Genomic DNA, 11989 nt, shown 5'->3' with positions numbered 1-11989 from the left:
CTAAAGTTTTTTTTTTTTTTTTTTTTCTGGTATCGGGGATTGAACTCAGAACCTTGCATTTCAAGGCAGTTGTGGTGCCACTGAGCTAAATCCTCAGCCTAATTGTTTTAATATATATCTTCCATAAGGCTGAGAACTACCTTGTATCTCTACTTTGCTGAGTTTCAGACAAGAACAGATCTTGAAATTGTCAGTTGTTTCCTTCATTGAAATTATCATGTTTGGATTTAATATTAATGTGTTAATATGGTGACTGCATCTGACTTATTTCTGAATATTGAACCAGCCTTGCATTCTAAAGATAAACCCCACTTATTATTATTAGTTTTCCTTTTCCCCTATTGTCCTATGATGAATACATACTTGTTCTTTGTCCCTGTTTCCTCCCACAGAGCCCTTAAAATTCTTGGGAGTTTTGGGCCAGGGATTTAGCTCAAGTGTGCTGCACCTGCCTCATAAGCACAAGGTCTAGATCTATCCCTGGTTTAAAAAAATCGTGGCGTTTTCTGAGTAATATGAGTGTCTTTGGTTATTTATATCAAGTCTCTTTGACCCTATCCGGATTTATACTAAGGAAGTGACTCAGAGGGTCTCCATATGACTTCAGGATGGAGTGGGCCACCAGAGAGCTCAACAAGTGAATGGAAGGGTGAAATTTTCAGCCCAACCTGGACCTCAGCCAAAGGGCAAGGAGATCTGGTTGTCAGAGACTAAGCCAAATAAAGACCCTGAAACAAGGAGATTTGAGAGCTTCTGGGTTGGAAGGTAAGTGCAGGGTATGTTGGGAATGTGTCACATCTCCTGCTTTCTCTAGGGGTAGGCATCCTCTTCTCTACCCTCCCTGTTCTAGGATGTAGCCTGCACCTGGGGCAACAGTGGGGACAAAGGACAGGACAAGACCTTGGAAACACATTTCCCTTGTGGGCTGTCTGTGGAGTTCTGACTCAGTATGGGAGGCCTGTCACTCTTCAATCTAAGCAGTTGACAGCTCACTCCCACCAGCTGGGACCAGGTCTTTGTACATCTGTGCTGATAAAGGTGTCAATGAAACTTCCACAGTGGGTACTTTAACCTCGTTCTCCTGAATGTAAAGCAAACTGCCAGAGAGGTTGGACTATAAATATTCTTTTTTTTAAAAAAAATTAGAAATAGCTCACAGTTCAATAAATACACATTACAATTACAACAAGAAAATTACTTCAACTCTGCTATAAAGCAGCTTATAAAACCCCAAAAATAAAGAAAGATGAAAGGAAAGAAAATAAATGACGCATGTTATCAGTGTGCCAACCACCTATTTGTTATTAGATCGAAAAACTATGCCTTTAGAAGGAAAAAAAGTAGAAGAAATTTTCTTAAAGTTTAATAAACATCAGAAGAGGCTCTGTAGACCCAGCTCCTGCACTGGGCCCAACAGACCAGGCTAAACACCACAATGGAGCCACTCAGTATCATCAACCTCAAACCAAGGTACTTACCTGAGCTTCAGAGATCCAGGATTAGAGAGATAGCAGCTGAGGTCCTAAACAGGCAGGGCAGTTTCCGTCCCCATGACAGAGTTGCCATGAAAAAGGTAATTTACAAGGAACTTTGAAACGACCAACTCATTTTTTATTCTTTGTTTTCTTCAGCCCTTCAGTCTATAAAACCAACTCTTCTGCTCAGCCAATGGAATACTTACTCTATTACATGAAATGAAGTATTGCCAATTCTAGTATTAAAAACAAAGCCAAAAAAGATCTCTATATTTGCTGTAATTTTGCTCTTTGCAGCTAATTTACAAACTTTAACTAGCTGCCACTTTTTAATGTTTCTCTCTTTAGCAGCTTCTAGGCCAATGACCAGGACAAGACATAAATGAGCCATAGGCAGTTGCTGCCTCATAATTACTTTCTCTGCTTCAGCAGCAAGTGAGCTGAAAGAAAAACTCATCATTTCATTAGTGAGAGAGATACAGATGAGCTCCTCCTCTGAGCTCGCTCCTGAATGATATATAAACTGACCCATCTATGGCGGGAATGGAGGAAGGGTGCTTTATATCTGCGAAGTACCTGGCCGGTAATGAAGTCAACTGCATATTGAAGGAGGGGTTGGCATGATGTCTGTCATTTAATAAAAATACTCAGAAAAATACAATGATAGAGCAAATAACATGTAAAATCTGTATATAGGGGTTCATTTTATTCTCAACTGTTGTTTAGAATGGCTAGAAACTGTCCTAGAGCAGAGTGTGTGAGAGAGAGAGAGAGAGACAGACCGATGGAAGTGAACAGCAATACACTCTAAATGGATGAGCCTCTGTCACAAGAACCTCTAAGGGTGCTAGCTAATGTTTAAAACTTGTATTTGTGAAGAGTGCCAAGATTTAAAGGGAGGCTTCTAGCTTCTCTCCCCTCTGCTGTCCCCAAGGTTACCAATTGTTGACACCGATTGGCAAAGCAGACAACTAGCAGTCTTTTGTTAAAAGGCAAATCTCTTCTCAGGGCACAGGCACACCCACCTGGCATCAGCAGTGGCCTCCACAGAGTGGGATCTGTGCCCATGGGGTTGCTATTTACATTAAACCCACTCCACACTTAGAATTCAGTTCATCTGGGACAGCTCCAGATCCTCCATGTTTCTCAGCCTGATTCAATTCTCACTGTATTTTCACCTAATAAACTACAACAACAAGGACTGTATTTACACTACATGCTGACAAGGATTAGAAGTGAATAAACACTAAATTGCCTGGAGGAAGCCAAGCAGTCAGGTAGAGGGACAGCCCACCAAGGGACTACAGAGAGGACTCTGCCACTTTGCCAGTGTCCCTCAGGAGTCCCAGCCTCACATTCTAATTCAGCCTTCATGATGGCAGTGCTAAGAAATGGTTACAGGGCGGGCTCAGGCTGTGATCCCCGGAGAACCAAGGTACTCCACCAACAAAAGAAAATGGTGCTAAATAGCTGAAAGGGTACCTTCCCACTGAGTGCACCCTACATGCTCACATGCAGCATCTATCTTTGTCTAGGACATAGGTTAGTCTTATGAAAAACCCACAAAACTCAGCTCTTAAAAAGCATGCAATTCTTTTAAATTATAAAGAACCAGATACTTGAATTATAATTATCTGCCACGTTTACTTTTACTGTCTTTTCTTTCTTGCCATCTGCTTTTCTATTTCCACATTAAGAAGTCATGCCCTAGGCCTCAACCTTCCCCTTACATCCTGAGGTTCAGTGGGGTGGACCCCCATGTTGACAGGGTGGAGGAAGCACACCAGCCAAAGAGTCAGCCATGGTGGTGGACAGGAGAGCACTGCTGCAGCCCGGCACACCTCACCTCTCTCTCATCAAAGCCAAGCCCGGGCCCTTCCAGAGGTCAGTGTGAGAGGAAATCGGCTGAAAGGGATTTTAAAAAGGCCTGGAGACCAAATGAGCCATGCAGATCCACAACTCCCTCTGCGATTCAGACACAGATGAAAGGCCCCCAGTGTAGGAGAGAGGTTCTACCAGAGTAACAGAGCCTGACTTTTCTCTGCTTCCTTTGCTGAGATCGATCCCAACCCCCTCCCCCCACTCTCAGGAAGGTTGCATTAGGATACAATTTAAAAGCCCAGGCTGTTTAAAATCAGGTAAGATCGCTTCTCGGCCTTTTGGCTAAGATCAAGTGTAAAATCAGGTAAGGTTTCACTTGGGGCAAATGTCTCAGGTGCTTAAGAGTTCCCACCCAAGACAGTGCTGCAAAATCTAATCTCAAACCATACACAAGGGTAGGCCTTTTTTGGATAACATTTCATCCATTTTAACATGGGAAAGGCTTCCTATTAATTTTTTTCATCTTGTGGTGTTTGGGACGAACCCAGGACCTTGGCACACGCTAGGCAAGTGTTCTACCATTGAATTACACCCCCAGCCATCTATTAAAATTTTTTCCAGTTGTTCTCTGGCTGCACCAGGTTTAACTTCTAGTAACCCTGGGAGAAGGGAGCCACATAGAAACAAGGGAAGAGTGCTTGTATTAGAGTGGAAGTTAAAGGCTAAGAGACTGGACTATATGACCAAAGATAAAATATATTATTTTTATTTGCCAATAAAAGAAATTACTTCAATTAAAACATTTTAACCTATCAAATTAAACTTTAATTAAACCCCAAATCTGAAATGCACACACCTCCACCTGTCTTTCTTGTCAGCTCAAGGTACCCAAGAGTCCACAGGGTCTGAAGAAGATTCAGATGGGGACCACAAAATCACATATCAAGGGTCTTCTACGGCCAGGAAGTTTCCATTTACTACTGTTTGGGTCCTAGAGGGTGAAAACACTGGTTCAGACAGGTCCAAAACTACCCACAGCCAGTTGGCCAGTTAAGGGGCTGAAGGTCAGGATGGGTTGAGATAGCATGACTCTCAGCACATTTTAGTCAACTCAGAAATGACACATACCTTTCACTAGTGGAGTAAACACAGTCCATCATCTCAAACTCCTCTCGAGAAAGAGGAAGAAAAGAAGAGTGAGTGGTGAAATGAATGCAGGTGAGAGGAAGGGGGAGAATGGGTGGATACATGGGGCCCTTTGGCAGGAGTGACCCATCCAGCGACCGGCACAGGGGAGAATGCACACACGACTTCTACTTACAGGAGGTGCACACGTTCTTTCCTAATGTGTAAAACAGAGACAGCACAGAATAGCACAAACCACAAGGAGGGGAAAAGCTTGCGTATCTCGGGCACACAGGCCAGAGGGGACAACTTACATTTTCATAAAGAGCTGGGGGCAGCACCTACCCAGCCTCGGGCTGGCCTGGAACCCGCCTATCCTGGATCTGTCAGGCCGGACAAGCTCAGTGTCCATCAGCGTCACCCTTAGGATCATACCTTAGTGGTTTCCGAGCCTGAAGTTACACAGCCTTTGTTCCCATCCCTGTCTCTTCTGGTACCCTTCCAACACTTAAGCTCTCCCTATGGGCTTCTCTCTGTTGATGGCTCCAATTACACTTAGGAATAATAAAGTGCCCAGAATGCTTCTGAACATTAATAGCACCAACATGATTTTAACTTCTCATGCCCGAAACATTTATCAATTACAGTTTGATAAGTACCAGACATTTCAGCTGCTTTATGACCATGTGCACATTAACTTAATAGAAGCAGATGGACTTGATGGTAACACTGCTGGTTTGAGGATTTTGTAGGGAAACCAGCCAGAAGCAGGAAAGCTTTCCACTAGACGAGCGAGTTTCTATGCAGGAGAGGCCTGCAGCAAGGTCCAGGTAGCTGCAGGAAAGGAGGTCCAGATGCAGTCATTGGCTTCTCCCTGTTCTCACGAGCATCAGAGCCAGGGATAAAATCTTTTCCTGGGGTAGGAGGTGAGTAAGGGTGCTGGGGAACATCTCATTCCTGCCTTTCTGGGAGCAAGTAAGAGGTCATATTAGTTTTCCAATTTAATTTAAATGTCAATTGTGTCCTTTGTCACTTATTTTGTCACTTGCTGATTTCATCTGCTGGGTTCTGGTCTGAGGTTTAGATGCGAAGTCAGCTGCCCTACAACCAATCCTCCATGGAGATTCTGCCCAATCCATGCTTGTTCTTGAGGCTTCCACAAGCAGGCAAGCCTACAGTCAAGAGTAGTGGCCTGTGGGCCCAGGGCATTTCAAACTTCTTTGTTCACATGGGAAAATCCTGAAATTTATTTATTTAAGACAGGGTCTCCCTAAGTATAAGTAGTTCAGGCTGGCCTTGAACTCACTATTGTAGCCCAGGCTGGTCTTAAACTCGAGGCAATCCTTCTGCCTCAGCTTCCCAAGTGCTAAGATTACAGGCATGTGTTACCACGCCCAGAATAATGGAATTTATACTATTACACAAACACCAGTGTTGAAGGATAGGTAAATCAATGCTCCTTCCTTCACTGAACTCTTTGTTGAGCTCAAGCCTTATCTCCTTTGTCTCCCTGTATCTCCTGCTTGTCATAGGATACACAGGTCCCATCCTTCTGGCCAAATCCTTCAACAAGAAACCAAAAAAACCAAAAAAACAAAAACAAAACAAAAACTAGAGAGCATATTTTCACTTACTTTTATGAAAAATTCTGATATTTTAATAGGGAGATGACTACATCTGTGAATGCAAAGACAGTGTATAGCAGTGGGCACATGCAAACAAGAGCACTTCATGCTTACTTCTGCAAACACCCTCAGCTTGTGCTCTGTGAAGAGGCTGAGGATAGGCATGGGCCGGCAGGTGTATCCCAACATGTTGTCCCAGTACTTTCTGCACAAACATATGGCTCTGCTTTCCAAGTGAAAATGGTGAGTGAAAACCGAATTTCTTGGTTCAAACCATGGCCAATGTTCAGCTACACTTGCTGGCCTCATTGGCTGAGAGCCCCTCACTCTTGACTGGACTTGAGTTTTTTGTCCTTTTTCTGAAGTGTTGTGGTTTTATCATCCCAATCCCTAAAGAACAATCTTTCAATAATTTGAGGTACACGGCAAATGTATTTAAAAAAAAAAAAACAATAATAACATCAAAATGGAAGAAAAAATTGAAAAGAAGATTTCACTGCAATTTTCAAATGTGGTAGGTCATCACTATTCCCAAGAGAATAGTGGCATGTGGGATGTTCCTCATTGCTGGGCTTTCATTCCTTGGGAAAAATGAAGAGTAAGGGACATAGTTTCACACAGCCTAGAGAAGGCTTATTTCCTTTCTAACACCAATTTTCACCTGCCACCAAATTCAGGATCCTTGAGCCGTGGCTGCCCTGATTATCTGGTGGCATGGAAAAAAAGTGTGAACCTGGGCGGTCTTAATGCTGTATTGAGGGCTGGGAGTTCAGCTCAAGGTAGAGTATTTGCCTGGCATGTGGGAGGTCCTGGGTTCCATTCCCAGCACAGCCAAAAAAGAGAAGAAAAAAAAAATTATGTTGATAGCTTGATTAATCCATAGAGGATAAAATATATTTTCACAGTTTTATGTGCATATTAAGATTGCAAACATTTGTCAAGTATATACAAATTGTCTCATTGTCTTCCTGTTTTCATAAACTACATGATGAATTAACATCTTAAGCTTCACACAATAAACTAATCCTATCCACTGTCCATTGAATGCTGCTCTACACAGAAACATGCTAAACTATGGGCCTTTCCTCTTTGACCTCAGAAATTAATCTTTTCTTTAACTACATAATTCCAAAGTCATTGCAGCTAATACCTCCGTCATTCCTTTGGAAACATTTTCAAAGTGAAAAATAGACCACAAGTCCAAGGCATACTTATTTAAGGATTCATCATATGACATAAAAACTAGCTAAAACTGTAAAACTCTTAGATGTAAAATCTTAAGTGTAAAAATCTCATGACCTTGGATTATGAAATGGTTTCTTAAACATGACACTAAAAGAATAAGCAACAAAAGAAAAAAAAGGGTAATTTGTGTTTACTCAGATTTTCAAACTTTTCTGCATCAAAGGACACTATCGAGGAAGTGAAAAGACAACCACAGAATGGGAGAGAATACCTGCAAGTCATACATCTGATAAGGGTCTAGTATGTAGAATACATGAAGATCTCTTATCAGCCCAGAGAAGAAATGGGCAAAGGACTAGAACAGACATTTCTCCAAGAAGCTACACAAATGGCCAAGAGGCCTGTGGAGAGAAGCCCACCACCATCAGTCACTGGGGGATACAGCTCAACACAGCGAGGTACCAGGGTGCATGCACGAGAGCGTCCAGGATTGACAGGCATCAGAAAGGCACCTTGGCCTTAGTCCTGCCTATATGCCTGTGTTCAAATGTGTATTACACACATTTATCAGGAAATCTGGAAGCACACTGACACATACTCCAGTGTTGACGAGCCTAAGAAGGAGCCGAGGATGGCCCACTGTTCCTGACCTGCCGGTGTCAATCTCCCTTTCATTCCAATCCACAGCCCAGCACTGTGTTTACCAAGGAGATGTAGTCCCCGTGTGCCCTGGAACTATCACTTTGACCTCACAGTGCTGCTCCTTCCTCACACTGGCTGGCCAAATCCACAGAATAGGGTCTTTCCTTTGCAACATGCAACGTGAGAGACATTTTCTCCCTAAAATAAGATAAGGTTGTGTTGAAAGTGACACCTTTGTACATGTATGACTGTGGGCAGTCTAATGCATAGTCCAAAATTCTGTAATAGAAGGTTGGCAATGGCTACCAAGAGCTGAACATACTGACCTACTGACCCCATTCTGGAAATGTTTTTAGAGAAATAATCCAAAATGAGAAGTTCTATGTTCTGCAGAGATGGACAAGGTCCTGCTGCCCCCACACACTGTAATTTTACAATGATAGGGAAACCCTTAGTAATACAGTCCATAAATATGATGGAACATTAAATTGGAAAATAAAACACTGAAGAGCAATATAAAATAATAAGTAATCTTTGAATTTTGGAAACAAAATACAAACCATATATAAATCCAGTCGAGTGAAATTATGTACATATACAGACAGAAAGGATAAAGGCTACGGAATAACAAACAGCTGTAGCTACTTTTTCTTTCGCATCGTCCTTTTCATTGCCTGCCATGATAATGCTGTTTGTGCAGTAAGTGAGAAGGAAGCCTCTGGGGCCCTAGCAGAGTGCAAAAGATTGGGCTACACGGGCTGAGCTTTTCTGTCTCCAAACCTGAGGGTATCCTTACCCTCGCTGGGTCACCTTACCAAATGCCATCTGAGTGCCGCTTGGGGTAGAATCAGGCTTACTCCATGCCCTTGAATTGCTGCTCTTCAGCTGCCTTTCTCGTTCTCAAGTACTCCCTCAAGAGTCTGACAAGAAGAAAACAAACGAAGAAGCCTAAAACAAAGGAAAGAAATCTAGAGACTAAGAACAACCCAAAGGCAAAAGCTAAGGATGAAAGAATATGGGAAAAGAAATGGCTGGAGAAGAGAAGAGCAGAGGAAAAGGCTGCCAAAAGGCTCTTCTGAGCCTGCATGGCAGGAAAGATGCCTCTACTTGTGGACTCCAGCACCTGGCTGCAACCTCCTGTTGTCAGGGTGCGGCTCCTGCTCAGCCGGGGGTCCAGGCTTGTCACCAAAGCCATCCACACTGTGAAGGGCAGTGGCGAACAGGATGGAGGCTGACAATGCACCGATGGTGCAGGTGAAGAAAGACAAACTGTAAGAAAATAACTTTATTACTTGATACCTTTCCAGGCCAGGAGGAAGGCAAAAGGGCAGATGCTGTGCGGGGTCCTCCATGATCTCTGGAGGTTCTCAGGATGAGCCACATCACGGTGGCTACCTCTGCCTGCACTGAAGGCTATGTGCAGCAGCACGTCAGAACACCAGCACTAGCAAAGGCAGCAGCAGGCCACGGGGAAGAGTAGGCAGGTCTGGGATCAGTGTTCAGCCTCCTGTTGGGCTCTGCTGGAAACCCGGCTGTAATAGTACGCGGAGTGTCTGGTCTCTTATCAGTCACATAGTGATGCTTCCTGCCTTACATCTGCTACCACTACTCTTGGGTTATTAGCAAAAGTAAATATGCACCCATATGGCAAAAGGCTTTGTAATTACGTTATACAATTAATACATGAAGGCTCGCATTTACATTGCAGTTTCCACTTCTGCAGACATTGTGGACAGTTACACTTGTTACCTCAATTGCTGGCAGGCAAAGTATCATCATCACACACATGCTGTGGAGAAAACTACTAAGTGGAGAGGGATGAGGCTTCCTAAAGTTGGGGAGGGGATGGGACCAGACAGCACACAGGCCTCTGCTTCCTAAGGAGACAACAGTGGCCAACACAGCACATACCAGGGTGTTCTTTTTTTTCTATTTTTTGGTAATGACAATTGAACACAGGGCCTGTACACTGAGCTTCATCTATAACTCTTCATTATTTCTATTATTTATTCTGAGACAATGTCTCACTAAGTCACTAAGTTGCTCAGGCTGGGCTCAAAGTTGTGATCCTCTTGCCTCAGTCTCCCGGAGTGCCTGGAGCACAGATGTGTACCACCATTCCTGTTGACACTAGCATGTTTCTTTCTAACAGATACCCCGAATAGCATTCCCCTTAGGGGAGGGGCAGAAAAGCACAATAGTAAGTTTACTGCAGAGAAGAGCCTGCGCCCTGCAGCAGCATCCTCCTGGCCTGCCTCAGGAGAGGACACTGTGTCACAGCACAGCACTGCACTGGAATAGGCCTAGCACCTGTCTGCCAGGAGCTGTCCAGAGGGGACCTGGAGCCTTCAGCCTGAAGGGAGCTCTGCAGCACAATGACACACAGTAAGTACAGCAAAGAACCAGCACTTGTCTTCCAGAAAGAACAATTTACTGGCAACAGCTTCACAACAACATGTCCCTGACAAGGCTACACATCAGGCTGTCAGCCTGCTCAAAGCGCCCACGCGAGGAGGGCCCTGTGCCAGAGGAAGCAAAACCAGGCAGTCTAGCAGCCACCTGGCACCGACTAAAGCTGAAGCCTTGCTCTGTGTACAAAATACTCCAGCCAAGCAGCAGTTAATGGCTCCAAGTCAGTCCTCGGTGTGAAATGTGCCTCTAGCGGCCTGCCTTGGAGCAAAGCATAGGCATAAATCAAAACAAAGGGAGGTCCTTCCAACACACTTCAAGCCTAACAACTGGCTCGGGAGTGACAAAGAGTAAGAGAGACTGACCCACAGAAGGAAGAGGCATTTTCAGTGACTGCTTTCCTGCACACTGTCAGAAAAGCTGCTTAGCACCAAAGAGGATATTAGAGTGCGCTGCTCAGGATACCGATCACTGCAGCATAATTTAGCTGCAGCTGTGGCACCCTGTATGGGTGTGCCGTTTCCGGGGAGCAGAACTCCATGAGCCCACCTTGAGTGGGTCCCCTCGGGGCCCTGAGACACACTGCAGGAGAAGGGAAACACCAACCTCAGGAGCAGTAAGCATCCCCACAGTCTTGGCCAAATGCTGGGGTGCTGCCGAGCCAGTGGCCCCTCATGGCTTTCTGACAGGAAGGGCCACCTGTGCCTCCCAACACCCCACTGTGAGGGCTCTCTGAGAAAATCTGACATTAAAAGACCTGCATTCATTAAGTTGCATGACTGGTAATTATCACAAGGTAAGAATGCTTGTGAGAACAGAACATTTGAGTTCTAGAGTCCTGGGTTCAAATCCCAGCTATGCCATGTACTAATCATAGGTCTCTGGGTAAATTAACTTCTCGAAGTCTAGTGGTTTTCACTTACAAAATGAGGATAACACACCTATAAAATCAGAATTACTGAGATTAAAAGGAACCAAAAGCTTTAATTTGTGCCTGGTATATAATAAAAATTAAATATACATTAGCTTGCTTCCTCATTCAGAAGATTTTTACTCACTAATGAATAAAGCCATCACAGTGCCCAGACTGGGTACTTCTAGGCCAGTGGTGGCAAACCTATGGCATGCGTGCTGCAACCGGCTGTCTCTACCACTGAAAGCTCTCAAAGGCTCACCGTTATCCAGGAGAGTAAAACAAGCTCCTGAGTCTCTGATGGGCACCACAGCCACTGGAGCCCTTAGGGAGGAAAAAGGGGCAGGCAGAGAAGGCAGTGCTGGGGGACCACATGTGCGTGGATCTTAGTGACCACCAGGGAGAAGGCTGGTGGCAGCAGCACCATGAGAGTTGGACCCATGGCACTGCCAGAGCTGCCCTCCTCGCAAGGTCTCTGGGTGGCTGTGGCCACTCAGTGTGTGGAGAGCAGACTGGGGATCAAGGCTCATACTCTGGCTCAGTGCACTGAGAGTCAGAGCCCTACCCAGGCCATCTAATGGAGACCCTGCCACGTTGTGCTCTGAGTTGAATGTGGTGGGGACCTGGGAAACCTGCTCCCCTGCTGTCACTGGCCCCATGATCTTCTTCCAGAGCAGCCTAGGAGGGTGCCCATGGATTCTACAGGGAAGTCTCCCAAGTCAGCCTCCAGCTCCAGTGGGAGGTCTGGTGCTGCTGTCACAGATGTGATCACTCATGTGCCACATGCTGCCACC

The 11989-nt window shown here is 44.8% G+C and overlaps 1 protein-coding gene across 5 annotated transcripts in view; it reads right to left on the bottom strand.

Annotated features, from left to right (window-relative positions):
- The window catches only part of Rptor (regulatory associated protein of MTOR complex 1), a 348014-nt gene that overhangs the window by 152924 nt on the left and 183101 nt on the right, over positions 1-11989 (bottom strand). The window contains exon 1 of one of the 5 annotated variants that reach the window (XM_033767840.1): positions 4736-4840. The exons of the other annotated variants lie outside the window; for them this stretch is intronic. Coding sequence (XP_033623731.1) covers positions 4736-4833 — 98 coding nt within the window. The 5' untranslated portion in view covers positions 4834-4840. Of the gene's footprint in view, positions 1-4735; positions 4841-11989 lie in introns of those variants that run through there. 5 annotated transcript variants of the gene reach the window in all.

Source organism: Fukomys damarensis, unplaced genomic scaffold, assembly GCF_012274545.1.
Source record: "Fukomys damarensis isolate Sample0158 unplaced genomic scaffold, DMR_v1.0_HiC HiC_scaffold_23, whole genome shotgun sequence".
NCBI lineage: Eukaryota > Metazoa > Chordata > Mammalia > Rodentia > Bathyergidae > Fukomys > Fukomys damarensis.
Note: the sequence above shows the minus strand (reverse complement) of the source record. Positions and strands in the feature narration are given on the sequence as shown.